General features: G+C 54.9%; 1 protein-coding gene across 2 annotated transcripts in view; it reads left to right on the forward strand.

Annotated features, from left to right (window-relative positions):
- RIN3 (Ras and Rab interactor 3) overlaps nt 1-19,270 on the forward strand; it is a 105,646-nt gene extending 86,376 nt beyond the window's left edge. The window contains exons 8-10 of one of the 2 annotated variants that reach the window (XM_084883830.1): nt 9,644-9,775; nt 16,391-16,554; nt 17,724-19,258. In XM_084883830.1, coding sequence (XP_084739956.1) covers nt 9,644-9,775; nt 16,391-16,554; nt 17,724-18,044 — 617 coding nt within the window. In that variant the 3' untranslated portion in view covers nt 18,045-19,258. Of the gene's footprint in view, nt 1-9,643; nt 9,776-16,390; nt 16,555-17,723 lie in introns of both variants that reach the window. The other variant, XM_084883831.1, reaches the window with a different exon arrangement.
- The last annotated feature ends 5,525 nt before the right edge of the window (nt 19,271-24,795 follow it).

The raw sequence follows: 24,795 nt of genomic DNA on the forward strand, positions 1-24,795 counted from the left end.
CCTCCTCTGCTGGTTCGGGAAACGTCTGCTGTTTTCCGTAGGATCCCCTCCAGGCGCCGGGCAGGGCCCTGGTTGGGGTCCACCTGCCCGTGAGCTCTGTAAGGTCCGCGCCGCATCTTGGGAACTCTGTTCCCCTTGATGTGCTCAGTGACCAGAGTCTACATCTAAACCCCTAACTCTGGCATTGCTCTCTGCACTCTGCATTGCTCTCTGCCGCGAAAATCCAGCTCTCTTTGTGGGCCCCGACCCTGTGTCCAGCCGCGCTGCTCGGCCTGGGCACGCTCCCAGCGCCACCGCGGTAACGATGGCACGGCACCCGCTGCTCCTATAAGCTGACCTCCTGCGGATACACAGTGGCTTCCCGGCAACGCACATTCTCGATGGCCTGGGCAGTGTCACGGGGGTTCTTAAGGTGAACACGGAAATTTGAACCTCTTGGTTTGCGTGATTCTGTGGGTTTTTCTGGGTCGGGGGAGAGTGAACCATTTTCAGAGGTCACCTCGGGCCGCTTTCAAAAGAGGAAGACTCATTCTTCTTCTTAACTAAAGTTCCTCATTTTGTCTTTGTCAGACGTTTCCTCATGACCAGATAGAAGCTGAACGTTTTCAGGCAGACCCCCCCCCCCCCCCCCACTGACTCCTTAGCTCTCCTGACTTGGACAGTCAGCATCTTAGGATCAGGCCCTTGACCCCAAGCATCTAATCCACACCTCCCTCCCGCCAGACGCTCCCAGTGCCTGGCTGCTCAAAATGGTCCCAGCAGCCCCGCATAGAGGCCCTGGAGCTGTTGGCCAGTGACCCCATGGAGGGCAGAATGCCTCCACCCGTGGCACACTCAAAGCAATCAGCCCTTCCTTCTCACCCTCCCCCAGCCCCTCCATCTCCAGGGAAGAAGCTGGCAGAGTAATCTGTGGTTCAGCTGTGGCCACGTGAGACAAATGTAAATATAGGGCCTGGCTGTTGACAAGACCTGTTGGAACAGTGGGCAGAGGGTTAAACTTGGAGGCACAATGCTGGGACTGACCAGCAGACCCTGAATGACGGATAAATGATTACTCTGACACATGATTTCTGTGAAAGAGAGGGCTAAGGGTCTGCCTGGCTAAAGGAACCAGACAGTCTCCTTCGCCTGCCTCTTCAGGCTTTTATTATAACAGCAGTTTGGGATAGAGTTTGTCTTTTCAATACAATCAGATGGCTAAGTAATCTTGGGAGGACACATGTGTCTGCAGTGTCCTTTAAGCAAGGACACCTAAAGATTAAGCATAAAGATTCCAGTAAACACCTGAGGGCCTGCGCATGCACAGACTTGTTTGGAAAGGTCAAGGAACAATTAGGGGTAGCCGCCTTTGTCCAACTCCCCTAGGTCGGAATTTCCTCCTTACGAACTCTCCAACCAAGTTTCCTGTGCTCCCCGAGGTCACTGGCCGGGCCAACTTTTCCAGAAACATGGTTGGTATTTATGCCCAGGATACATGTGGGCCAGGATTCAAACTGAGTGTGTTCTTACTCTGAAGCACATGTGCTTTTATCGCCGTGCCGAGCAGCCAGCCTAGGAACAGATCTCAAGGTTCCTGATTCCTGATCAAGAGCTTCCTCCACCATTGCAGCAAGTGAGGGGCCCGAGTCAGGCAGAGGGGAAAGTTCAAGGACGTAAAGCCTTTGGATAAACATGGCCCTCCATCCTCAGCCAGGAGCAGCCAGGCGTCTCATGGGCGTCATGAGGCTCAGTGAGACCAGTTGGGACTTCCAGAATCATGTCCCCATTACTTTGACAAAGAAGTGATTCCCACCTCTTCGGTGTCTAAGACCAGATAGCTGGCCTGCTATTTGGGAGACATAGATTCAAGCCAAAGCACTCCTCTCTTAGATGGGAGGGGGAGAAAGGTAGGAGGAATGCAGTGTTGGCAAATGTGGGATTCTTTCTTCTTTTTCTTTTCTTTACTTTTTATATTTATATTTATTTTATTTTATTTTATTTGCTAATCCTCGTTAGAGGATATTTTTTCCAGTGCTTGTCAGGGAGTGGGAGGAAGAGAAAGGAGAGAGAGAAAGAGAGAAACATCTATGTGAGAGAGACCTGGATGTGCTCAGTGATCAGAGAACCTACATCTGGGATATCTTTTCCTTCTGCGCAACCTCCTCTGCTGGTTTAGGAACCATCTGCTATCTCTGAGGATACTTAATTGTTTTTCTGAATCATAGGAGAGTAAGTCACATACATCTTGGCTCTTTACCCCTAAGTACTGTTCTAAGAATAGGGAAAGGTACTCACCAGGGGCAGGGAGCTAACCTGCAACCCAGGTACATGCCCTTAACCGTGAATCAAACCCACGAGCCTTCGGTGCATGGGCCAGCGCTCTAACCACTTGGCAACACTGACCAGGGCCATGGTATTCTTTAAAAAAGAATACAAAGAACCTTCTTCTAACATAGATAAAGGGCAGGCACAGACTTGTTTGGGGTAACCCTGTCCCCTAGAGGGCAGTGAAAGCTGGCTGCCTTCTTCTGTCCCTTCAGCTATATGTCTCAACACCCTGGATTTCAGGGAATGGAATCTGGGTCCTGACTCTGGAGGACAGGGTACCCAACAGCCAGGTGGTTGACTATGGGGGCCCAAGGGGTGGTCTTGGAGTCTCAAAGTCTCTCAGGCCCTTTGCCCTCCACCTCCCTGGCAGAGACCATACAGGAAACTCAGAATCTGCAACTCTTCAGGGTAGGGCAGAAGCTGGGGGTTGGGAGGGAGCAGGAACCTCAATGGAGACCCTAAAAGCATGAAATGACAGGCCTATGGGATTGACTGGGGCAGCAAGGGCAGAGAGAGGTCAGGCTGTGGCTGTTTTAAAATCTGTGTTGAAAAAAATCTAAACTGAATTTCTGAATTTCTAAACTAAAAGTCACTCCTGTTTGTTGTAAGAAGAAAAATTAGTATTTCAATGGATTTCTTTGTGATGTTTTAGAAATAGACACAGATAGGGAGCTAGATAGGTAAGTAGTTAAGGAAACACTTGTGGCTGTAACAGAAAAACCCTTCAGTCTCTAACTTGAGGGAAGTTCATTTCTCAATCATGAAGTCCAGTCCAATGGAAGATGGTTTGGGGGGGTGGGGGGGTGGGGGGATGCACTCTGCTCCATAGAGTCACTCAGGGAGCCAGAGCGAGGCAGGCTTTCTAAGTGCCCCCCTGGACCTTGACATCCAGGAGAGAGAGATGCACGTATGAACCAAGCCGGCAGTGAAGCACAGGCTTGCTTTTACACCCCACAACAGAAATGGGGTTCAGACCCTCTAAGATGCCATGTTCTGAGGATTACTAGACATGTCATCCCCTGTCTTGCATACTAACCACGTCTAACATTCCTCATGTGCCAGTAACCCAGCAGGCACAGTGTTAATCTCCTCCCACCTGTCTCATTGAACCCTCACAGCCACCCACAAGGTGTGGACACTCTCGCGCTCCCCGTTTCAGAGCCGAGGAAACTGAGGCTCAGCGAGCTGAGGCAGCATGCTCAGGGTCCTCCTGGGCAGGTGAGTGGCAGACTTGGGACTTGGAGCCCGGTGCCGCGCTGAGCGGCTGCCTTCTCCTGCCTGTCCAGGGTGTCCTGGGGTCAGAGGTGACCTCAGAGGAGAGGGGCCCACGTCATAAGCAGCCTCCGGGCTTCCCAGCCAGGCGGGGCCTTTCGGCCTCAGGTCTCTGAGCTCACAGCTCCTGGGCTGGCTGGCTTGTGGGCTGAGCTCTCCAAAGAGGAACCCAGGGAGCTGGAGTGATTTCCTCGGGGAGGTGGCCTTGCTCAAAGCAGAACTGAGACCGAGGCCAAACCGGCACGCGGGTCAGACAGCCGGACCGGACAGCTTTGAGGGCTCCGTGGGGGAGAGGGGCAGGCTCCCGTCTTAGTCAGTCAGCCGGAGAAGCCACCGTCTGTTTACAACACCCCTAGCAGACGGCTCCCGCTGCCAGAGAACTGTACAGCCTCCTGCTCCAGAGACTGTCTGCTTCCTGCCATCCTACGTTTTCATCAAGTAGCTTCACTTATCCAGCAGCTTCACAGACATGCGTGCATGATAGGGCTATTGACAGAAGAACAGCCCCTGTCTTTAGGGTGGTCACTGTTCAGGCAGAAAAACAGCACCAAACAAACGACATCCGTGCAGTGAGATAAACGCGATTCATTCACGTAGCAAATATATTTATTCCACACCAACCAGGGGCACCGGCGGGGCGTTTTCTATCAGCAATAAGCACCAGAAAGTCCCTGCCCTCACAGACCTTCCATTCCAGTGGGGAGAGACAGGTACAAAACAAGGAAACAAACACCAAAAACAACCTCGGATGCTGGAACATGCTACCTGGCTAAACAGGGAGGGGTCCAGGCAGTGCTGAAGGAGTTTGCTGCCTGGGTTGGGAGGTCGGGGTGGGGAGGAAGGGCCTCTCTTATGCATTAATACAAATGTCCTATATAATAAAAGGCTAATATGCAAATCCACCGAACGACCGGTCGCTGTGATGCACACTGACCACCAGGGGGCAGACGCTCAACACGGGAGCTGCCTCCTAGTGGCCGGTGCATTCCCACAGAGGGAGCACCACTCAGCCAGAAGCCCCCTTCATGGCAGCACTAAGGACCCCTGGGGGGGATGTCCAACTGCCGGCTTAGGCACGCTTCCAGTTGGAGACCCCCTGTGGGGTCCCAGACTGTGAGAGGGCATAGGCCAGGCTGAGGGACTCCTCTCCTCCACCCTCGTGCATGAATGTCATCCACTGGGCCTCTAGTTTGTGTATAATATTTGTTTTTTCATTCATTTCGTTTATTTGTGAAGCATGCGGCCCACTGACCTCGAGTTTGACATGCTTGACCTAGTTGGTGGGGAGTGGGGTCTTTGGTAAGACTTCCTAGAGAAAGGATGTAGCTGTAAGTGGAGTTCACTGGTATACCGTTTACAAAGCACACGCTGCTTCTTTAAAGACGCACACCAATGTCGTTGCTGTGTGGGAGACGGAGGCACGGCCTTTGGAAGGAAAGGGGAGGGCTTGCCAGGTGGGTGATGTGGTGAAGGCCAAGGGGCAGGAATGCAGGTGACTTGCTCTGAGGCCATCGACTGAGCCATGTGGCTGGAGGAGAGGAGGGTCAGTCACGTGGGGCGGGGGTCTGTGGGCCCCATTGCGGAAGGCCTTGGACGTCAGGGTAAGGGATCTGGACCTGATTCCTTAGGTCAGTGGGGAGCCATCGGTGGCTCTAGTGAAGAGAGGTAGCGTGATCAGAGCTGTCACTCGAGGTGAGCTGGGAGACAGAGTAGATCGTAGGACACGGAGCCTGCTGGAAGGCAGGTCTGGAGAGTGGGGCTGGGTAAAGCAAAGGCTGAGCACAGGAGGCAGTCAGAAGGCAGACACCTGGGCTCTGGTCAGGCTGGCCACAGGGGAGAGAGAGCCCCGGAAGAAAAGGGGGAGTCCCAGGCCCTGCAGCTCAGCACTTGGGGAGGAGGCGGGGATGGATTCCTTGGTGGAAATGGGAGGCCTCAGCAAGGGCTGATTTCCAGGAAAAGATGATGCACACTCTGGCCTGGCCCCCGATGGGGAAGGAATCGTGGAGTCTCTACAAAGACTTATCTGAGTTGGTGCCACGCCACTAGCTCTGAGGCCTTGCTGGGAGCTCAGCAGTCATCCATCACCCATTCATTCACTCATTCATTCACTCATTCATTCCTCCAGCACTGTGCCATGCCCAGCCCTGTGCCATGCTCTGTGTACTGGGGAGACAGAGAGTGGCTCATGGGTAGGTGGAGAGACATGTGTAGGAGTCCCCTGCAGCGGGTGGCGGAATACAGTATGGTGGGAATCAAGGAGATGCGCCCCCAAACCCGCCTCTTGATGCACCAGGTCAGCCAAGATTCTCAAGAAGAGAAGAAAAAGAAAGGGGAAAGGACCCTCCAATCCCGCAGACCACAGAGCCACAGTCTGAGAGCTTCCTTCCCCCCGTCTGTGAGTCCTCAAACCCAGGCCCACGCTGGACCATCCTTTTGGCTGAAAGTCACTGTCCCTCAAGCAGGATTTCCCATGTTGGCACTAGAGACAGTTAAGGGATGAGTAGTTCTGTATTGCAGGGGCTGTCCTGTGCACCCTAAGATGTGTAGCAGCATCCATGGCCTCAGTGCCTGGGGGACCATCACTCTAGTGGTGACAACGAAAACGCGACTCCAGATGCTGTCACACGGCCCCTCAAGGGTCAAGGCCCCCCGCTTGACAGCCACGGCTCGAAAGCAAATGAGCGTGCCTGACGGTGTTCCTCGGTATAACGCCCCCAGAAGATGGTGTTCTCAGCCTAATCCCATGGGATAGCATGTTCTCTGGGTCAGCTCACCTCGGACTGGAGACGCAGGCTCAGAGAAGTAAAGCAGTTGGCCCAAGGTCACACAGCTCGGCAGCAGTGCGCTGGGACTCCCCATGGCTCTGCCTGACTCTGCCGTTCAGTGCTGTGTTCCCAACCCCTTCAGCCCATTCGTCTTGCAGGTAGAAAGCTCCCATACCCTCTGGGCTTCTCACCATTTCAGCATATGTCAAGCGAACAAAGCATGGGAGTCAGTAATGGCTCACCTTCCCATAGCACTGTGTGGGTTCCATATCACGTTTATGTTATTTTCCTCATGTTATTCTCTTGAAAACCTGAAAGATCATCAGGGCCTGTGGTGCTGGCCCCATGTTGCAGATGTAAAAACTGAGTGTGGCCAAAAAAAAAGAAAGAGAAAAAAAAATAAGCTGAGTGCGGCCAGGAAGACAGGCCACAGGCACACCTTTCTCTGAAAGCAAGCAAGGAGGAGTGGAAATATGGAGACACCCATGCCCACTCAGAGCCCACTGAAGCAGTGCTGGCTCATGCTTCTTGGGGTGTGATCCAGAGACCCTCATGAGGGCTGTGGGGACAGAATGTCCCCGGAGGGGCTGGGATAGTAAACACTGAGCTCCCGTATTTTTTCAAAAGAAACTCTGTTCCCATTAGTAGCCACTCCCCATCTCCTCTTCCCCCCCAGTGCTTGGCAACCACTAGTCTACTTCTATCTCCCTGGATTTGCTTATCCCGGGTTTATCCTGGACATCTATACTAAAAAATAGATAATATGCTAATTAGACCTGGCCGACCAGCCATCTTCAGGACATCCAACTGTCTTCCCCACAAAGTCATGATGGTGGGGGGGCAGTTAGGGGTGATCAGGCTGGCAGGGGAGGGAAGTTGGGGGTGACCAGGCCAGCAGGGGAGGGAAGTTGGGGGTGACCAGGCCAGCAGGGGAGGGAAGTTGGGGGTGACCAGGCCAGCAGGGGAGGGAAATTGGGGGTGACCAGGCCAGCAGGGGAGGGCAATTGGCATTAGCAGGCAGGCAGGTGAGTGGTTAGGAGCCAGTGGTCCTGGATTGTGAGAGGGATGTCCAACTGCCACAGGGATCAGGCCTAAACTGGCAGTCAGACATCCCCTGAGGGGTCCCAGATTGGAGAGAGTGCAGGCTGGGCTGAGAGGCACCCCACCACTCCCCCCCTGCATCCCCCCCCCCCCATGAATTTCATGCATCGGGCCTCTAGTTGCATAAAAATGGAATCATACAGTATGTGCAACATGAGGTCTTCGGGGTTTGCTCCTTTCACGTAGCATAATGATCTCAAGGTTAATTGGTGTCAGAGCATGTACCAGTAATGTGTACATGCCAGCTGGTGTCCCATTGTCTGCATCGACTACATTTTGTCTGTTCGTTCACCAGCCAATAAATATTTTTGCTGTTTTCTGCCTTTGGGCTTTATGAATGATGTTGCTATGAACGTGTGAGTACAACTCTGTGTGTGAACACTTCTCTCGGGTGTGTGACCAGGAGTGGAATTCCTGCATCAAGCGTTAAGATGAGTAATCGTTTAATTCATTATTTTAAAAAATAAAAATCAGTGCACAAAAATCCGTAAGGAACAAAACATCCACCTTTTTAAGCCAAGGCAGGGTGTTGTCTGTTTTGTGGCCCGGAGTGATTACACAACAGAAACAGTCATTTCCAATCAGCTGGGGACTTCCTGGGCTCGCGTGAGTTTATGGAGCTGACTATGGCATGCCGTCAGCTTTTTAACCCGGGTTTGACATGCAGTCATGTTTTTTCATTAACTTCTTCCACTTGGGTTCAAAATATGCGGAGATATTTTGATAAGTAGCTGTAGGCGCACACATTTTCCTGTTGCCAGAGACCCCAATATGGCTCAATAAAGCACTGACTGCTGACATGGTTTTTATTTAACTCTCAAATCTCCACCTCATTCTCCAGCCTCTCTGCCAAGGTTAGAGGAGGGCAGGAACGTCCCCGGGTTTGCAGCGAGTGAGTGGGAGAGCTGGGATTTGAACCTGGGCCCGAGGCCAGAGGCCTAGCTCTACACCACTCACTGTCCCTCTCATGGCTTCATAATGCGTGTGGCCAAGAGAGAGCCACTTAAGCTCTCTGAGCCTCGCTCTCTTCTCCGGGCAAAATACTCACTCTGTGATCGTTGCAAGGAATGATGTGCACACGCACAGCTAACTGTGAAATGTGCCTTGTTCCTGGGAAGAGGTTGATGTTTTGTTGATTACACATTTTTTAAAATATATTTTATTGATTTTTTACAGAGAAGAAGAGAGAGGGACAGAGAGTTAGAAACATCGATGAGAGAGAATCATCCATCAGCTGCCTCTTACACATCCCTCACTGGGGATGTGCCCGCAACCAAGGTACATGCCCTTGACCAGAATCGAACCTGGGACCTTTCAGTCCACAGGCCGACGCTCTATCCACTGAGCCATACCAGTTTTGGCTCATTATACATTTTTGTGCACTCATTTTATTTTTTAAAATATTGAATTAAATGATTACACATCTTAACATTTGACCCACAGAAGCAGCAGGGAGGCGCTCTCTGTACATTTTAAAGGAAACCCTCTGGAAAGGGCACCACTTCAGCCCAAGGAAGGAACGTCGAATGTGGGATTTCTGACCTGATAGCGTTGATTGAGGGAGGGCTTTCTGTGTTGCAGATGGAGGGGGATGTGTGGTTCCAGAGGGAAGATGGGGGGCAGGGGAGGGGGGGGGTTAAAGATCAACCAAAGGACTTGTAAGCATGCATATAAGCATAACCCATGAACACAGACAGTAGAGGGGTGAGGGCGTGTGCTGGGGGTGGGAATGGCTGGGGAGAGGTCAGTAGGGGGAAAAGGAGACATATGTAATACTTTCAACAATAAAGAATTTTAAAAAAAATAATAAAGGGTCAGGGAGCCTTCGCAGAAGACATCGATGTCAGGCAGACAGGTGCTTCTGGGTGGGCTCTTGGATAAGCGCGGTGTGAACTTGACTGTCAGTTAGGCAGCAAGTGGCATTGAGGGGAAGAGCCGGGAAAGAGGAAGGGACTGAGCACCTTCAGAGGGCACTTTTCTCGGTTCCTTCTTCCCAAGCACAGACTGTGTCACAGGCCACCCCATGAAGTCTGGTTCCAGGGCCACCCTGGTCCCGAGAGTCGTAAGCAAGCAGGACGGTTCCTCTTCTAGCGGTGACTACCAGCTGCCCAGAAAGCCACTGGCCCCTTCGCCTGGGCAGGGGGCCGCTCCCAGGGAGAGCCTCTCACTCACCACCTCTGCCTCCTTCCTCCTCGCAGGGAAGCCCTACGGGGCAGACGACTTCCTGCCCGTGCTCATGTACGTGCTGGCCCGCAGCAACCTCACCGAGATGCTTCTCAGCGTGGAGTACATGATGGAGCTCATGGACCCCGCCCTGCAGCTGGGGGAGGGTGAGTCACTCCGAGGCGGTCTCTAGGCCCCAGGGGCCTAGGGCACACCCCCAACCCAGCCCGGCCGGGGGTACATGGGGCAGCCCAATGAGCACCTCCCAGGTGTCAGACTCCACTGAGCTTTGGGGACCCAGCATAGAACCCGACACAGACCCTGTGCTGGTGGAGCTCACAGACGAGCAGGGGAGGTGGGCCAATCAAGGGACCATGTCACTTGCTGCTGGACCTATGCTGAGATGGTGAGAAGCCCAGAGGGTATGGGAGCTTGTTTACCCAGGCCGTGCAGTCAGAGAAGGCTTCCTGGAGGAGGTCACACCTGAGCTGAGCATGGAAGATTGACTAGGAACCAGCCAGATAAAGAATGAGAAATGGCCCTAGCTGGGTTTTCCCAATGGTTAGAGCGTCAGCCCAAAGCCTGAAGGTCGTGGGATTTTGATTTTGATGAAGGGCACATACCTCGGTTGCAGGTCCCCATCCCCGGCCCTGATTGGGGAGTGCGCGGGAGGCAACCAATCGATGTGTTTCTCTCATATAGATGTTTTTCTCTCTGTGTCTCTACCCCTGCCTTCCACTTTCTAAAGATCAATGGAAAAAATATCCCCTGGTGAGGATTAACAAGAAAACAGCAGGGGGAGCAGCAGTTGCTAGAAGTGTGAGAGAGAAAGCTGCGCCGCGGGCAGTGGCCATGGGGATTCTGAGCGGGAACGATGGTCATTTCTCAGCCCCTGTGGGCTCTCAGCCCCCTGCTCAGGCAGCCCTGGGCCAGGTCCTCAGTGGGCGGAGGTTAAGGCTATGAGTAAGTAACAGGGCTGTGGTCTGCTCTGCCCACCCCCAGTTTTCCTTCCCCTTTCTCCCTTCCCTCCCTTTCCTCCCACCCACTCAGCCTCAGCCATGCCTCCACCAAGAATCCCAGGGGTGCAGCCCGCCCAGTATCAGCTCCGAAGGACCGGAATTGTCCTCTGAGACAAGGCTTTCAGGCCCCATGTGGCCCCTTTGGGCTTTGTGGTTTTATGCTAAACTGGCCCTCTTTGCATCTGTTTGCATTTTTAGCAAACATCGGTCCTCGTCTCTGAGCAACAGCTCCTGTGATTTCTTGGAAGGTCAGAGGAGCGTGTAAAGCGTGAAGTTTACTGTCACATATGACTTTGGTTTGTGCCCTGGGACCACGAGATCTGTTTTTCTCTCCTCCACAGTTAAAACTTCCCTGCAGTTGGAACAACCTGTCTTCCAGGGGGAGTAGGAATTGAGTAGAAGCCAGACTTCTTCAACAGTGATTATCAGCCACCCAGTACATCCATCCATCCACCCATCTATCCACTCACTCACCCATGCACCTACCCACCTATCCACCTACCCACCCATCCATCCACCCCCATCTATCCACCCATCATCTATCCACTCACCCATTCACCCCCATCTATCCACCCATCTATCCACCCACACACCCATCCACCCCCATCTATCCACCCATCTATCCACCCACACACCCATCCACCCCCATCTATCCACCCACTCACCCATCCACTCACCCATCTGTCTACCCACACACCCATCCTCCCACCTGTTCATCCATCGACCCATCTATCCATCTACCCACCCTTCTGTCTATCTACCCAGATACCTACCTACCCATATATCCACCACCCATCTACCCATATATTCACCCATCTATCCATCTACCAGCCTAGCCATCTACTCATTCATCCATCCATCCATCCATCGACCCATCTATCCACCTACCCACCCTCTGTCTATTTACCTACCCATCTACCCTATATTCACCCATCTATCCATCTATCCATCCATCCATCCATCCATCCATCCATCTATGCACCCATCCATCTATCTACCTAGATGCCTACCCACCAATCCCTCCATTCATCCATCCATCCACCCACCCACCCATCCATCCATCCACCCATTCATTCTTTCATCTAGCAGCTACTCTATGAGCCCTTCTGTGTGCTTAGGGCCCCTGCCAGGCACTTGGGTTGCAGTGCAGGCAAGACAGATGAGGCTGATAGTCTCGTGAAAATGAATGGATGCCTTATTCTGCTCTGTCACATCTAGTAGATGTGGAGAAGACAGGAAGAAGGCTGGTGGGATAGGACGGTCGGGCAGGACAAGGTTCAGATGACCAATAGAGTCACTGAACACAGAATCTTCTCGTTGCTTTTTTTGTTTTTCGAATTTCCCACAGTGTGCATAGGTTGCTCATCTTCCTGGGAAGAAATCATTTACAAATCCTGTGAAAGGATTGACCCAAGGCCCCCAGAGCTGTTATGGAGTCTTAGAGACAAAAGATGGCGTGAGGCCGGGAGGCTCTGTGGGTGGTCAGCCTGCCCTGGCCACCAGGGCTCCTAAATGGTCCTCCACACCAGGCACGGGGGCTGAGCAGGGACATCCTTGGCCCAACTACTCTCTCCTTATGGACCTCACCCCCACCCCAATCCTGCCATGGCCTCCCGCGTCCTCCTTCCTCTTCCTGAAGATTGTGGGTTCTGGTGGAAAAGGTGATATCCTTCAGGCAGGAACACTAGTCTGTTATGGATGACAGTGTGTTTTTGAGAAAAATGAAAGTATAAATAAATACATAAAGGTCTTAAATAGTTTATCGTTTCTAACCCAAGGCTGCCTCAATCCCCTGCAGCCTGCCCTCTTTCAGACTTAAGTAGCCAAAAAAACCCTCATCCCACTTCTGGCCCTGTGAGGGGATTTCAAAGGAATCTGTGGGGTGTTTGCTGGAATAGCGATTGAGTGGGACAAACCTAGCCAGGCTGCTACACTTGCCCCTCCCAGCTGCCCCGCCCATGGGAGCCAGGGGACAAATGTCACACCATGCTGCACACACCTGCATCTGTGATCCTAGGCCGATAGCCAGGGTGGGAGGTCACAGCACCCAGGCCAGGCCTCGACACCTATTAGCCTCCTGTTGTGAGATGACTTGGGGAGTCTCCAGCTTGGGCAGGGGCTCCCAGCCTTCAAGTCTGCCAGCTGTCAGACCCCCATCTGGAAGTATCTGGGCCCAAGGATGAGGGACAAGCACTGTGTTTCTCCCGCTTCACCCTCACGTCCTAGCTGGGCGGGGGAGGGTGAATAGATGGTGAATATACGTACAGGGCTTGCAGAGTGCAAGGTCCCAGGATGCAAGGTCCAAGGGTGCCCCAGCGCTAAAGCCCCTGGGTGCAGGTAAAGAGGGTGCGAACGGTCCCTGCCCTTGGTCCGCACGGAGCTCAGAGATGTTTGGGACATAGGCGTCCTTGGGGAGTCCCCAGTCTTGAGCACTTCAGTTGCTGGAACCTGAGAGGAGAAGTAGCACAGGATGTAGTAAAAAGAGCGGTGTGGAGGCTGGATTTCGGTCCTGGTTCTGCCTCTGATTGGCTGGAGACCTGGGCCAAGTGGTTTGACCTCTCTGGCTCGGCAAAGGGAAGGCATTGGGCAGGATTTGGGGTTTTCCACTGTCTGAGCCGTTTTGTGTTCTGCAGAGATAGCCAGAGGCAGAGGGAGCGGAGGAGCTAGACTCTGCCTTCTCGTGTTTCGCGGTTCATAGTAGCACACGGATCTGCGTTCAACAGAAAGCCCGCAAGCTGGGCTCCGGAGTCTGGGCCCTGTGGGACCATCGTGTTCCACCTGCTGTAGCTTGGCAAAGAACAAGTGACGGGGTCCCGTTTTCTCTGTAGCAAGCCTATCTATCGATGTGAGAGGTCGGGGTAAATCAGGCTGGGGAGATGCGAAGTAGAGAGGTCCTAAGCCTTAGGCTGATGGTGCCCCAGCCCCCTGCTAGCCTCTTCCTGCAGCTCCCACCATTCTGCCACTGTGGGAGGGACAGCTCCAATTCCAAACCGCTCCCAGAAGCAGCCTCCTGGACTCAGTCCCCCATGTCCACTCTCCACGCTGGCTGACAGTTGGCCATCATGGGCTAATATCTTAATAGGGGCAGTGAGTTTTACCCGTCCATGGGCATCACTTTCTCCCCAAAGAGAACCACCAGCTGCAAACCTCACTGTGGTTGGAGTCGCCTGCCACCTAGTGGCCCGCGGTGGCACAGCATAGCCTCAGGTCAAAGGGAGATGGCCTGAAGCAGGGGTCCTCAAACTTTTTAAAGTGGGGGCCAGATCACGGTCCCTCAGAGAGCTGGAGGGCCGGACTATATGAACTACTAATCCCTACTGTAACACCTTGGCTGCGCTCACTGCCCAAAAAACCTGGCGGGCAGGATCAGACTCCCCTGGGGGCTGCATGTGGCCCGCGGGCCGTAGTTTGAAGACCCCTGGAAGGGTCTGTCTCCTGGACTGTGGGAAAAAAATCAGGACATGAGCAAGAGGAGTGTGCTGCAGGACTTGGGGTTCCTTCCCCTTCTCCTGAGAGGGTGAGAAGCCCCAGAGCACCTCTCTTAGGTCACCTCATTACTAAGCACTGTCCGTATAGTCCCCACATGGATATTATGGGATTGGCAGCTGAGGAAACAGGTGCAGCGTGGACACTAACTCACCTGAGATCACAGGGCAGAGCCCTAGATCCTGCTCTGACTCCAGAACTGTGTTCTCCATCAGCCCACCGCACTCGGGTCCCAGCCAGGGAGGCGCGATCAGGGATGGGAAACAGGACCACTGAGGCGCGCCAGCTAGAGGACAGGGACTCCCGGGCAGCGAGGGCTGGAGGCACCAGGAAAGACTTACAGGCACACGCAGGCTTCCTGCTCCCCTGAGAAAGGAGACGCACGGGTGGTTCACTGGCCCTTCTCCGACACGGAACGCCAGGCCAAGTTCTACATGGGCCTCAGCACACTTATTCTTTTTTAATGTCTCTTTCCTACTATGACAGGGTGTGTGATCCTGTGGCCATGAACCCCTTTATTATAACCTCCACCCAACCCAGGAGTCGCCTGCCACCTAGTGGCCCGTGGTGGCACAGCATAGCCTCAGGGAAGACTTCCAGGCACACGGGGCGTGGCCTTCTCTCATGTTGGTTGTAGAGTTTGTAGGTAAATGTAGCTTCATCCAGGGTTGTGGTCGGCAAACTGAGGCTCGCGAGCCACATGCGGCTCTTTGACCCCTTGAGTGTGGCTCTTCCACAAAACACCACGGCCTGGGCGGGTCTATTTTGAGGAAGTGGCGTTAGAAGAAGTTTACGTTGAAAAAGCGTGGCTCTCAAAAGAAGTTTCAATCGTTGCACTGTTGGTATTCGGCTCCGTGGACTGATGAGTTTGCCGACCACGGATCCAGGGGAAGTTAAGGATGCTTTAAGCTGCTGATAACTCACGATGCAGCTGATCGTGGTTTAAATCAGCGTGCAGGGCTGTCCCTCTCCTGCACCAAGAAGTTGTGGGGACATGCAACTGATAGTGACGGCAGTTTTTAGCCTTGCCCTCAGGAGAGCATGGACCCAGCGCTCTCCCTTGTTCTTAGGGTGTGAGGCTCTGTCTGTGTACCCCTCACCCTGTCACAAAACTGCTGCTGAGCCTCGGGGCTTACTTCTGTGCTCCAGGTCCCGAAGAAGGGAATGGCAAACCCCAAAAGGGCATATCAGCTGAGTCTGCTCCTTTCAATATATATGAACTAGAGGCCCAGTGCACGACCGACATTTGTGCACTGAGGTGGGGGTCCCTCAACCCGGCCTGCGCCCTCTCTCAGTCCGGGACCCCTTGGCGGACATCTCCTGAGGGGTCCTGAGTACTGCTGCGGAACTGTGAGCCCGGCTTAGTGCTTAGGGGTCCTTAGGGCTCACCAGCTCTGAGCCTGGCTTCTGACTGAGTGGCGCTCCCCTTGTGGGAGTGCACTGACCACCAGGGGACAGCTCTTGCATTGAGCATCTGCCCCCTGGTGGTCAGTGCGCGTCATAGCGACTGGTTGTTCCGCCGTTGGGTTGATTTGCTTATTAGCCTTTTATTATATAGGATTAATAGAAGCTACTATTTCTTACTTTTTTAAAAAATATATATATTTTATTGATTTTTTACAGAGAGGAAGGGAGAGAGATAGAGAGCTAGAAACGTCTATGAGAGAGAAACATCGACTGGCTGCCTCCTGCACACCCCCCACCGGGGATGTGCCCACAACCAATGTACATGCCCTTGACCGGAATTGAACCGGGACCCTTCAGTCTGCAGACCGACGCTCTACTGCTGAGCCAAATCGGTTTTGGCTATTTCTTATTTTTTAATTGGATTTATAGGGGTGACATTGGTTAATAAATTACATAGGTTTCAGGTGTATAATTCTCTAATACATTATCTGTATTGTGTGCTCCCCACCCAAGAGTCTGCCCTACCTGGGACAGACTTACATTTACATCTAAATAGCCAGAAAGGGTTCTCCTGTTCTCTACCCCGAGTTGCAAGGGAGTCAGGGCAGTCAGCATTTTCAACTGATTGTTACTTCCCTCAAAAAGGTAAAGGTCGGTTAGTTAAGGAGGAAAGAGAAGATGGAGTTTGGGCGGGTCACTAGGAGAATCAGCCTCATGTCAAAAATCATTGTCCTGGTGCCTGAAGGGCTGGGGGAGAGGCGGGGGGAGGGGGGGGAACCCCACGAAAGTCCTCCCTCTCGAAAGTGAGGGGCTCCCTTTGTGGGTGGGCCCGGGTGGGCCTAGCCAACCTGCATACCCTGGTCTCCGCAGGTTCCTACTACCTGACCACCACCTACGGGGCCCTGGAGCACATCAAGAACTACGACAAGATCACGGTGACCAGGCAGCTGAGCGTGGAGGTGCAGGACTCCATCCACCGCTGGGAGCGCCGGCGCACGCTCAACAAGGCCCGCGCTTCCCGCTCCTCCGTGCAGGTGCCCGGGGACGGGGGGCGGGAGGGGACCAGGCCCACACACCATCCCACTGCCAGGCCCACACACCATCCCCACTGCCAGGGGAGGGACTGTGCCCACACACCATCCCACTGCCAGGGGAGGGGAGGTACCCACACACCATCCCCACTGCCAGGGGAGGAGTGAGCTGGGCTCCCCATCAGGGAAGAAAGGGCGATCCCAGTGACACTCTTGAATCAGGGCCTGGCGCCTGGTATGCATCCCTGTCACCATCCTCCCACAGGGGCAGCTCCACATGTCCCCCTTTCTGCCTGCCCTCGGGGGCTGGAAAAAGAGGCCTCTTCCAGGCTCGGAGCTCTTGGTACATGCTTCTTCGCAGCCATGGGTAAAGGGCTGATGTTATCCCATTTACAGTTGAAATGGAGGCTCAGAGAGGTCAGGGCACACAGCGAGTGGGAGCAGGGACTGGAGGGCCCATCCTTCCACCATAGGGTCCTCCCTCCCAGGCTGGCGGAGGAAGACGTAGGTGCCATTGGTGTGTGTGTGTGCGTGTGTGTGTGTGTGTGCGTGTGCGTGTGTGTGTGCGCGTGTGTGTGTTCATGCACATATGCGTGCTCCCATCCCCAGCCACATGCAAAAGCATCGCCTCCCCCTGCCCTGCCCCTCTCTACCTGGCCGAAACCCGCCACCTTTCAGGCCCAGCTCCACTCCCCCTTCCACCAAGCCTCTTCCTTCCCTCCCACCCCGTCTCCAGCTTGTCCCCACTCCAGGCTCTTCCAGCCCTCTTTGGCCCCTTGAGTGTGGCTCTTCCACAAAATGCCACGTGCGGGCGCACACGTCCAGTGCGTTTGAAACTTTGTGACCCGTGCACAGAAGTCGGTTTTCGGCTCTCCAAAGAAATGTCAATCGTTGTGCCTATGATAGTTGGCCCTGTGGACTGATGAGTTTGCTGACCACTGCTAGGTCACCCAGCAGGGTCGGCCATAGGCACCCCGACTCCAGCAGCACGATCGCTCCTGCCACCCCTTCTCTCTGCAGCGAGGTGTCTGGGGCCCAGGGAGGGACAAGGTCTGGTGCAAGGCCCCTCCGCTCCTCGTCCCTGTCCCAGCTGTGGGGGGCGGGAAGGGGATGAGACGGGGCGCCCTTCTGGCCAGCTGGTGACCCGGAGCCCCCTGCATCCCGCCCCGCAGGACTTCATCTGCGTGTCGTACCTGGAGCCGGAGCAGCAGGCGCGGACGCTGGCCTCGCGCGCGGACACGGCGGCGGCGGCGCTGTGCGCGCAGTGCGCGGAGAAGTTCGAGGTGCCGCAGCCGCAGGACCACCGGCTCTTCGTGCTGGTGGACGGGCGCTGCTTCCAGCTGGCCGACGAGGCGCTGCCGCACCACATCAAGGGCTACCTGCTGCGCAGCGAGCCCAAGCGCGACTTCCACTTTGTGTACCGGCCCCTGCACGGCGGCGGGGGCGGCGGGGACCCGCCCTGCCTCGTGGTGCGGGAGCCCAACTTCCTGTGAGGCCCAGGCCCCTACAGCCCCCCGGAGGGCAGTGCTTCCTGAGACTGGCCCCATGCTCACACTCAGCTGTATCTCATACATGCAGGAGCCCCCCATCGGACCACACACACACACACCAAACATGGGTGCCTGTATGTGTCATACATGCTTACAACCCACCGAGCATGCGGAGGCCAACGGGGCAGGACAGCTGTGGAAATGACAAGAGGCAGTGGCCAAGCATGCTTCCTGAGGCAGAGTCATAGCCCTGGGGTTGCTTGTTAGACAGAAAGGGAAATGGGCTCGGAGCCAGCTGCAGCCAAAAGCACTCAAGACTGGGCCCTGTTCTCACACACAGGCCCTGCCTTCCCGCGCCGTCCTGCCTGAAGTGTTTCCCCTGCGCCCCAGGGTGGCGCTGGGGTGTTTTGGATGCACAGGATCTCAAGAGTATCTCTCAGGGCGTGTGTGGAAGAGACAGGCCCCCTCCCTGCACCGGAGCCTGCCCTTAGCTGTCAGCACCGACAGTCTCTCCCGCAGCTTCTGAGCTCCTCCAGAAGCAGCCAGACGTGCACCGGGACCCCAAACAGGGGCAGCTCCACTGCTCCAGGGAGGAGCCCAGCCCCGGCCACTCAGGAACACTGGCGGGGCCCTTCCCCTGGTGGACACCAGGACGGTGGCAATGGTGGCAAGAGGCACTGTGCGGGGACAGTTTAATAAAAAGCCCTTTTAAAAATGGCGTCCTTTTCTCAAGGGGCTGGGACTCCACTCAGCCGGCCAGACAACCCATTAATAGCCTAACTCCCTCCCCAGGAGGGGTTCAGAAGACTCCCTCCTTTCCACCGAGGGCCCTATCTTTTGAGAATTTGCTGTGTAGCCTCCGCCCTCAGAGCTCTGGCCTCTGTGTGCCCCTCAGCCCGGTCCTCTCCTGCCTCCTCACCATCCTTGGTTCCCATCCTTCCCAACTCTGGATTGTTTTCCAGTCTCTTACCTTCCTGCTTCCGCCACCCATCCCAGAAGTCCCATTCCCTAAAGTCTTTGCCCGGTCAAGCTCCTATTCATCCTTCAAAGCCCACCCTCTCCAGGAAGGCTCCTCTGGTTTCTTAGACTGGCCAGATAGACCTTGTCCACATCCCCACAGCCCCCTTGGCTCATCTCTCTCACAAGAGTGCCGTTGTCGATGCTTCTGCCTTTTCCACCAGGTTTGGACCATTCATGTGTGTCCCAGCATTGATTAAAAATGTGTATTTGAGGAGTGCCTGCTCTGTCAGGCCCTGGGAAACAGCAGAGAACAAAACGAAGTTCATGTGGCAATGAGCAGGGTGCCCAAAGGAGGTCGGCCGGACCCACCTGAATTAAACTCCTGAGCACCAACCATCTCCTCCAGCCAAACACCTGTAGGACTCTGGCCCTGGGCCTGCCCTGTGTGAGACGGGGGGCTTGCTCCAGCCAGATATAGCTAGTCCTGGAGGACTTTCCAGGCTGGGGTTTGGTGTAGCAGACATGAGAATATGCAAACCCAGAGCTGAGGGCAGCCAGCCAGGACCCCGGGGTGCCCCTCCCCCATGCAGACCCTCTCTCCTTCCTGAGCTTCCAGGGTGTCCCATAGCCCCAGGCTGAGCTGCCTTAGCAGCCAGGTGCCCCCAGCTGAAAGGTGAGGTGCCCACTGCCTCCAACAAGAACTGAGCTGGTGGGGAAAGTCACGGAGGTCCATGACCCAAACACCCTCTTGCCCAGGGCGGGCCTTAGCTTGGGGTGGGGCAGAATTCAGGGGCGGATTGGGCACAAGCCTAGGCTGGGGAGATTGTGTTAAGCTCCCATGTAAGGGAACAGAGCCAGCCAGCGAGCACGCTGAGGGGCCACTGTCAGAACAGATGTGTGTGTGTGTGTGTGTGTGTGTGTGTGTGTGTATACAGTATGCATGGCTGTACCCCAGGCCCACCATCCTGAGGCCAACAGGCCCACCATCCTTAAGCCAAGGCAGAGGTCCACCCATCATCAGCAGAGGCCAGATGAGGAGGGGTGGGACCACCTGAGGCCCCTGTCATCCGGATGCCTCTGCCCCAAGGGAGGTGTGACGGGACAACCTCGGGTGTGGGGCCTGACCCAGGGCCACGGGACAGGGCCATTACGCATGCGCAGCCCTCGGTGGGCCTGGTGCTGTCACCAATGCCCCTGTGCGGTTTTACTGAATCTGCACAGCCCCGTGAGGGAGATATCATGGCTGAGGACGTGGGCTCAAGGAAAGCGGGTGTTCGTCTGCTCGGGCTGCCGTAACAGAACACCATGGGCCCAGGTGTCCTTCCCTTTCCTACTGAGGACCCAGTCCTGTTGGATTAGGCCCACCCATAGGACCTCAATGAGAGGGCCCAGGCTGGAGGAACCCGCAACCAAGGTACATGCCCTTGATCAGAATCGAACCCAGGACCCTTTGGTCTGCAGGACGATGCTCTATCTACTGAACAAACCAGCCAGGGCAGTTCCTTAGTTCTGGTGATGTATTTGCATTGTAATGCCTACACACATTGAAAGAGAAAAAAAACACACACACACAAAAACAATAACAGAGATACAATTTACATACCATAATATTCACCAAACCCACTTTTAGTTTTAATCTTTACTATTAACATTTTCTTCGTCGTTTTCTCAAGTCTAGATTCAGTAGACACTAAAGAAAACAAATCAAGCCCTGATTTGGCAACATTTGCCAATTTCCCTGGTGTAAATATTTTCACCACAAGCAATTTCTAACTGCCAACCTGGAGTCCCTCACCACCAACATGGGAATGGATGTGTCATGCTGATACTGTAGGTGTGAATAACCCAAGAGCATAGGTAACAGGAAAACAATTACAAGTGGCACGTTTGGAGTATTTATTGCCTTTGTTCGTTTAAAATGTTTTTATTTATTTTAAGAAGAGGAATGGGGAGTGAGAGATGAGAGAGAGACATTGATCAGTTGCAACCCCCACCTGCCCCTATCAGGGATCAAACACACCACTTGGGCTGTGCCCTCACTGGGAATGGAACTGGTGACCTTTTGGTGCACAGGACAATCAATGCCCAACTCACTGAGCGACACTGGCCAGGGGTATTGCCCTTGGTTTTAATATAAATTATTTAATCCCAAGTTCACATAAGTTACTTTTCAGCCAGGGCTGAGTGAACACCTGGCTGGTGAAGTCCCGGGAATCCCCATGGGCTCTCCCAAGCCAGCACAGGCTGGCTCCAGCACAGCCAGGGCACTGCCCGACAGGGTGGCTGAGCGGAAGGGGCCAGCAAGGGTGAGAGAGAGGCCTCTGCCAGCACATGCACCAAAGAGGACCCACAGGAGGGGCGCAGGGGACCACAGTCTGGATGGGAGAAGAGCTGGCGGCTCCCAGGGTCTGCCGAATGTTCTCCACCAGGCTCAGTGGGGTGGAGGCCAGGGAAGACAGCTGGGTTGTGGCTCGGTGGCCGGCTGGTGAAAGGAGCTGGAGAAGAGGGTTGGGTGACCTGGCAGCCTAGGGCCCCCACCCCCATCCCCTCTCACAGGGCATCTCCATGCTGACCTGTCACCTACCAGCTGGGCAAGGATGAAAACCCGGAAAGGAGTCAATGAAGGCGAGGGATGAGGAGCAGGCACTCACTCTCAATCTGAGTGTGAGCTGGCACAGAATGGGGTTGGAAATTTGGCACAATCTGTTAATATAAAAACATATTTATACATTTTTTCCTAAGCTTTTTCTAGATGATAACCTGTGAAACACTGGCACATCTTCAAAATACACACACACATACTCCTACACACACACTCATGCATACATGCGTGCACACTAGCACCTGGCCCTACCACTTGTTCTGTTGCACACCCATCAGCCTCTGTGTCATTCATGGAATGTTGTATGTTTGCAACCAGCCCTTTCACCAGGTCCAGAGAAGCAGAAGTTCCTGTCCACCAACTGGGGAGGGCGCTGACATCCATTCACTGAGCAGCTACTGTGGGCCAGACCCCTTCCCAGCACCCCGTGGGAATAAACAGATTTACTTCATTTGTTACATGTGCTGACAGAAAGGGATTCTGACTCCCTCTTCCCAACCGGCACCAGGGAAATCACTGGATGAGAGACAGGCATGGGCTCCAGGGTCTGAGACAGAAGGGAGACCCTCCAGAGACCTGGGTGGGGGTAGTGAGAGTGCTGAGTATCCGCACGCAGCACTGGAGGAGGTGGGACAAATGAAAGACGAACTTTGTCAGGCCTGCTCTTGAGTCTCCCTGGCACAGCCCTGCACACAGGTCCTCAGCCCTCTGGCAGATACCAGCCCTGGTCCACCTGTCAGGGCTCAGGATGGGAGGTGCCCAGGCACCCCCTCCTCCTGCTCCTCACCCCTAGACTGGGGGCAGCAGCTGGGAGTCCCTTCCTCTCCTGTGGCTTCTCTCCAGGAGCTGAGGGGACAGTGAGCGGGCAGGTGGGCAGGGACCAGAGCTCCCCACACTGCCTGTGAAACGCTCACTCTGGAATCAGGGTGAGGGCAAGGTTGGTCCTTCTGGGGCTGCAAGGGAAATCTCTCCCAGCTTCTGGTGCTGCCAGCTGTCCTTGGTTCCTTGGCTTGGAGACCCTTCCTCCCCACCCATCTCTGCATCCAAGTCACATGACCTCCTCTCTGGGAAGGAGTCTAATTTCCCTCTTACAAGGACACCTGCCACTGCAGTGAGGACCCATCCAACACCCAAGGCCTCCTGTGAACATGATTACATCTGCAAAGGTCCTGTTCTCAAATAAGGCCACGGTCACTATGTCCCACCTAATGGATAGGGGGACACTGTAGAACGCACCTCACAAGAAGAAGCACGCAGCCCAAGGGGGAGTGGAAACACCAGTCTCAGAACAGCAGAGCAGGAATTTCCTGTAAATACTGGTAAATACACGCCCAGGCACAAGGACACCTTTCCCTATGGGCATGTTCTCTCCCCGTCAGTGCTCCCATGTATGACAAGACTCACGCCCTGCGACAAGCACGGCCCCTTCCGTGGCAAGGCGGGAAGAGGCCTCTGTGCCAGGACAGGCAGGGCTTCCCAGGAAGAAGGGAGAACTCATCTCTGCTCTCACCACCTGCTCCTGGTGCAGATTGGCTGGAGAGGAGACACACTGCGGCTGCGCGGCTCGCTGCACTGCCGCCGCCCGCCAGCAGGGGGCCCCGCCCCCGCCCCGCCCCCGCCCCGCCCCTTCCCTCCCCTCCCAGAGCCCGCTCTGCGCCCGGAAGTCCCGCCCCCGCAGGAAGTCAGGGGCCTGGGGAAGATGGCAGGTCCAGGGCCTAGGAGGGCCTGGCCAGAGTGGCTGCTGGCAGCACGGGACCCGGGAAACCTGGAGGGGGCCGTGGGCCTGGGGCGGCGGGCGACCCCGGCGGGCAGCCCGCGGGGAGCCGTGCTCACTGGGGAGTCAGGCAGCTTCTGCACAAGATGGGGAGCGGGGGCCGCGTGGCGGGGGCTGAGGACCCCGCTCAGGCCCGGTCCTCCGGGTGGACGCCCCGCTCTGCGGGACCAGCCGCTCAGGGCGCCTTCTGAGGCCGGTTGTTCCTGAGGAGACGCCTCCTCCCAGGCCAGGCCGCTCCCCGCAGAGGGCGATGGCGCCTCCTCTGCCTGTGGCCCCCTCAGGGCGCTGCCCCAGGGCTTCCCGGGCCCAAGTCCTCCTGGACGGACCGGACCCCCCTCACCAGAGGCTTTGGGCTCAGACAGAACAGAGCCATCGGCCTGACCACCTGCTGCAGCTCAGGGTCCCCTGGCTGTGAGCACAGGAGGCCTGGCCGCTCCCCACGGCAGCTGCCCTCCTGGCCGGAAGGCCACCGGGAAGGACTCTGTGCGGGGCCTCCTCATGGCGCCTCGGCGCATGGCGGCCCCGAACCCTGTGCAGAGCCACGAGCTCTCCGGGGGCGGCCAGGAAGCTCCAGTTCTGTGGTGACAGGAGCGGCCTCGTGGGACCCAGAGTGTGTCCCGAGCCCGTGGGTCCGTTCCCGAGCTGCTCCTGAGTCACTGATCAACCAAACATGAGGTCTCTGCAGAGCTGTGTGAAAGCCCCATCGGAACTAATGTACGTGCTTAACTCCTTCAGCAACGTGAATGGCATTGCTCCTTTTAAATGCTCTCCTAAGTTATAGTTTATATTGAAGACATGAAATACATTCAGAATTTCAGGTATTTGATGTAGTTAAATAATTCCAATTGTGAGTTGAAAACATTCAACCTGAGTATTTTATACATAAATTATTTTTCAGCAGAATTCTAATTTCTCTATTTTAATTTATCTTTCTGTTGATTTCAGGGAGGAAGGGAAAAGAAGAGAGAGAAAAACATCAATGATGAGAGAATCTGATGGGCTGCCTCCTGCAGGCCCCACATTGGAGACTGAGCCTCAAACCTGGACCTGGGCTCTGACCAGAATTCATACCTCGAGCCCCTGGTTCATAGGTCGACTCTCAACCACTGAGTGATGCTGGCTGGGCTAATTTCTCTTTTTTAAGTTACATTTGAGCATAATGTGGTCAGAGTGCTCTGCAGGTTGATTTTCGTGAAGGGGCTCAGTAGGGAGTTTACAGGTTCCATTATTATTTGTTACCCACAGAGTGTCCCCTGTCTGTGGGCGCTGGCCTCTGTAAAGTCACTCCCTCCTGCCCATTTAGCCTTTAGTGTTTTCTCTTCAGCAATAACACGTGTGTATCACACTCTCACCTGTCTGGTTGAGCTCACCTGCAGCCACAATTGAAGCAGCCCCCCATAGCCTGCTCTTCCCCTCCA

This window comes from Pipistrellus hanaki (assembly GCF_964339955.1).
Source record: "Pipistrellus hanaki genome assembly, chromosome: 1".
NCBI lineage: Eukaryota > Metazoa > Chordata > Mammalia > Chiroptera > Vespertilionidae > Pipistrellus > Pipistrellus hanaki.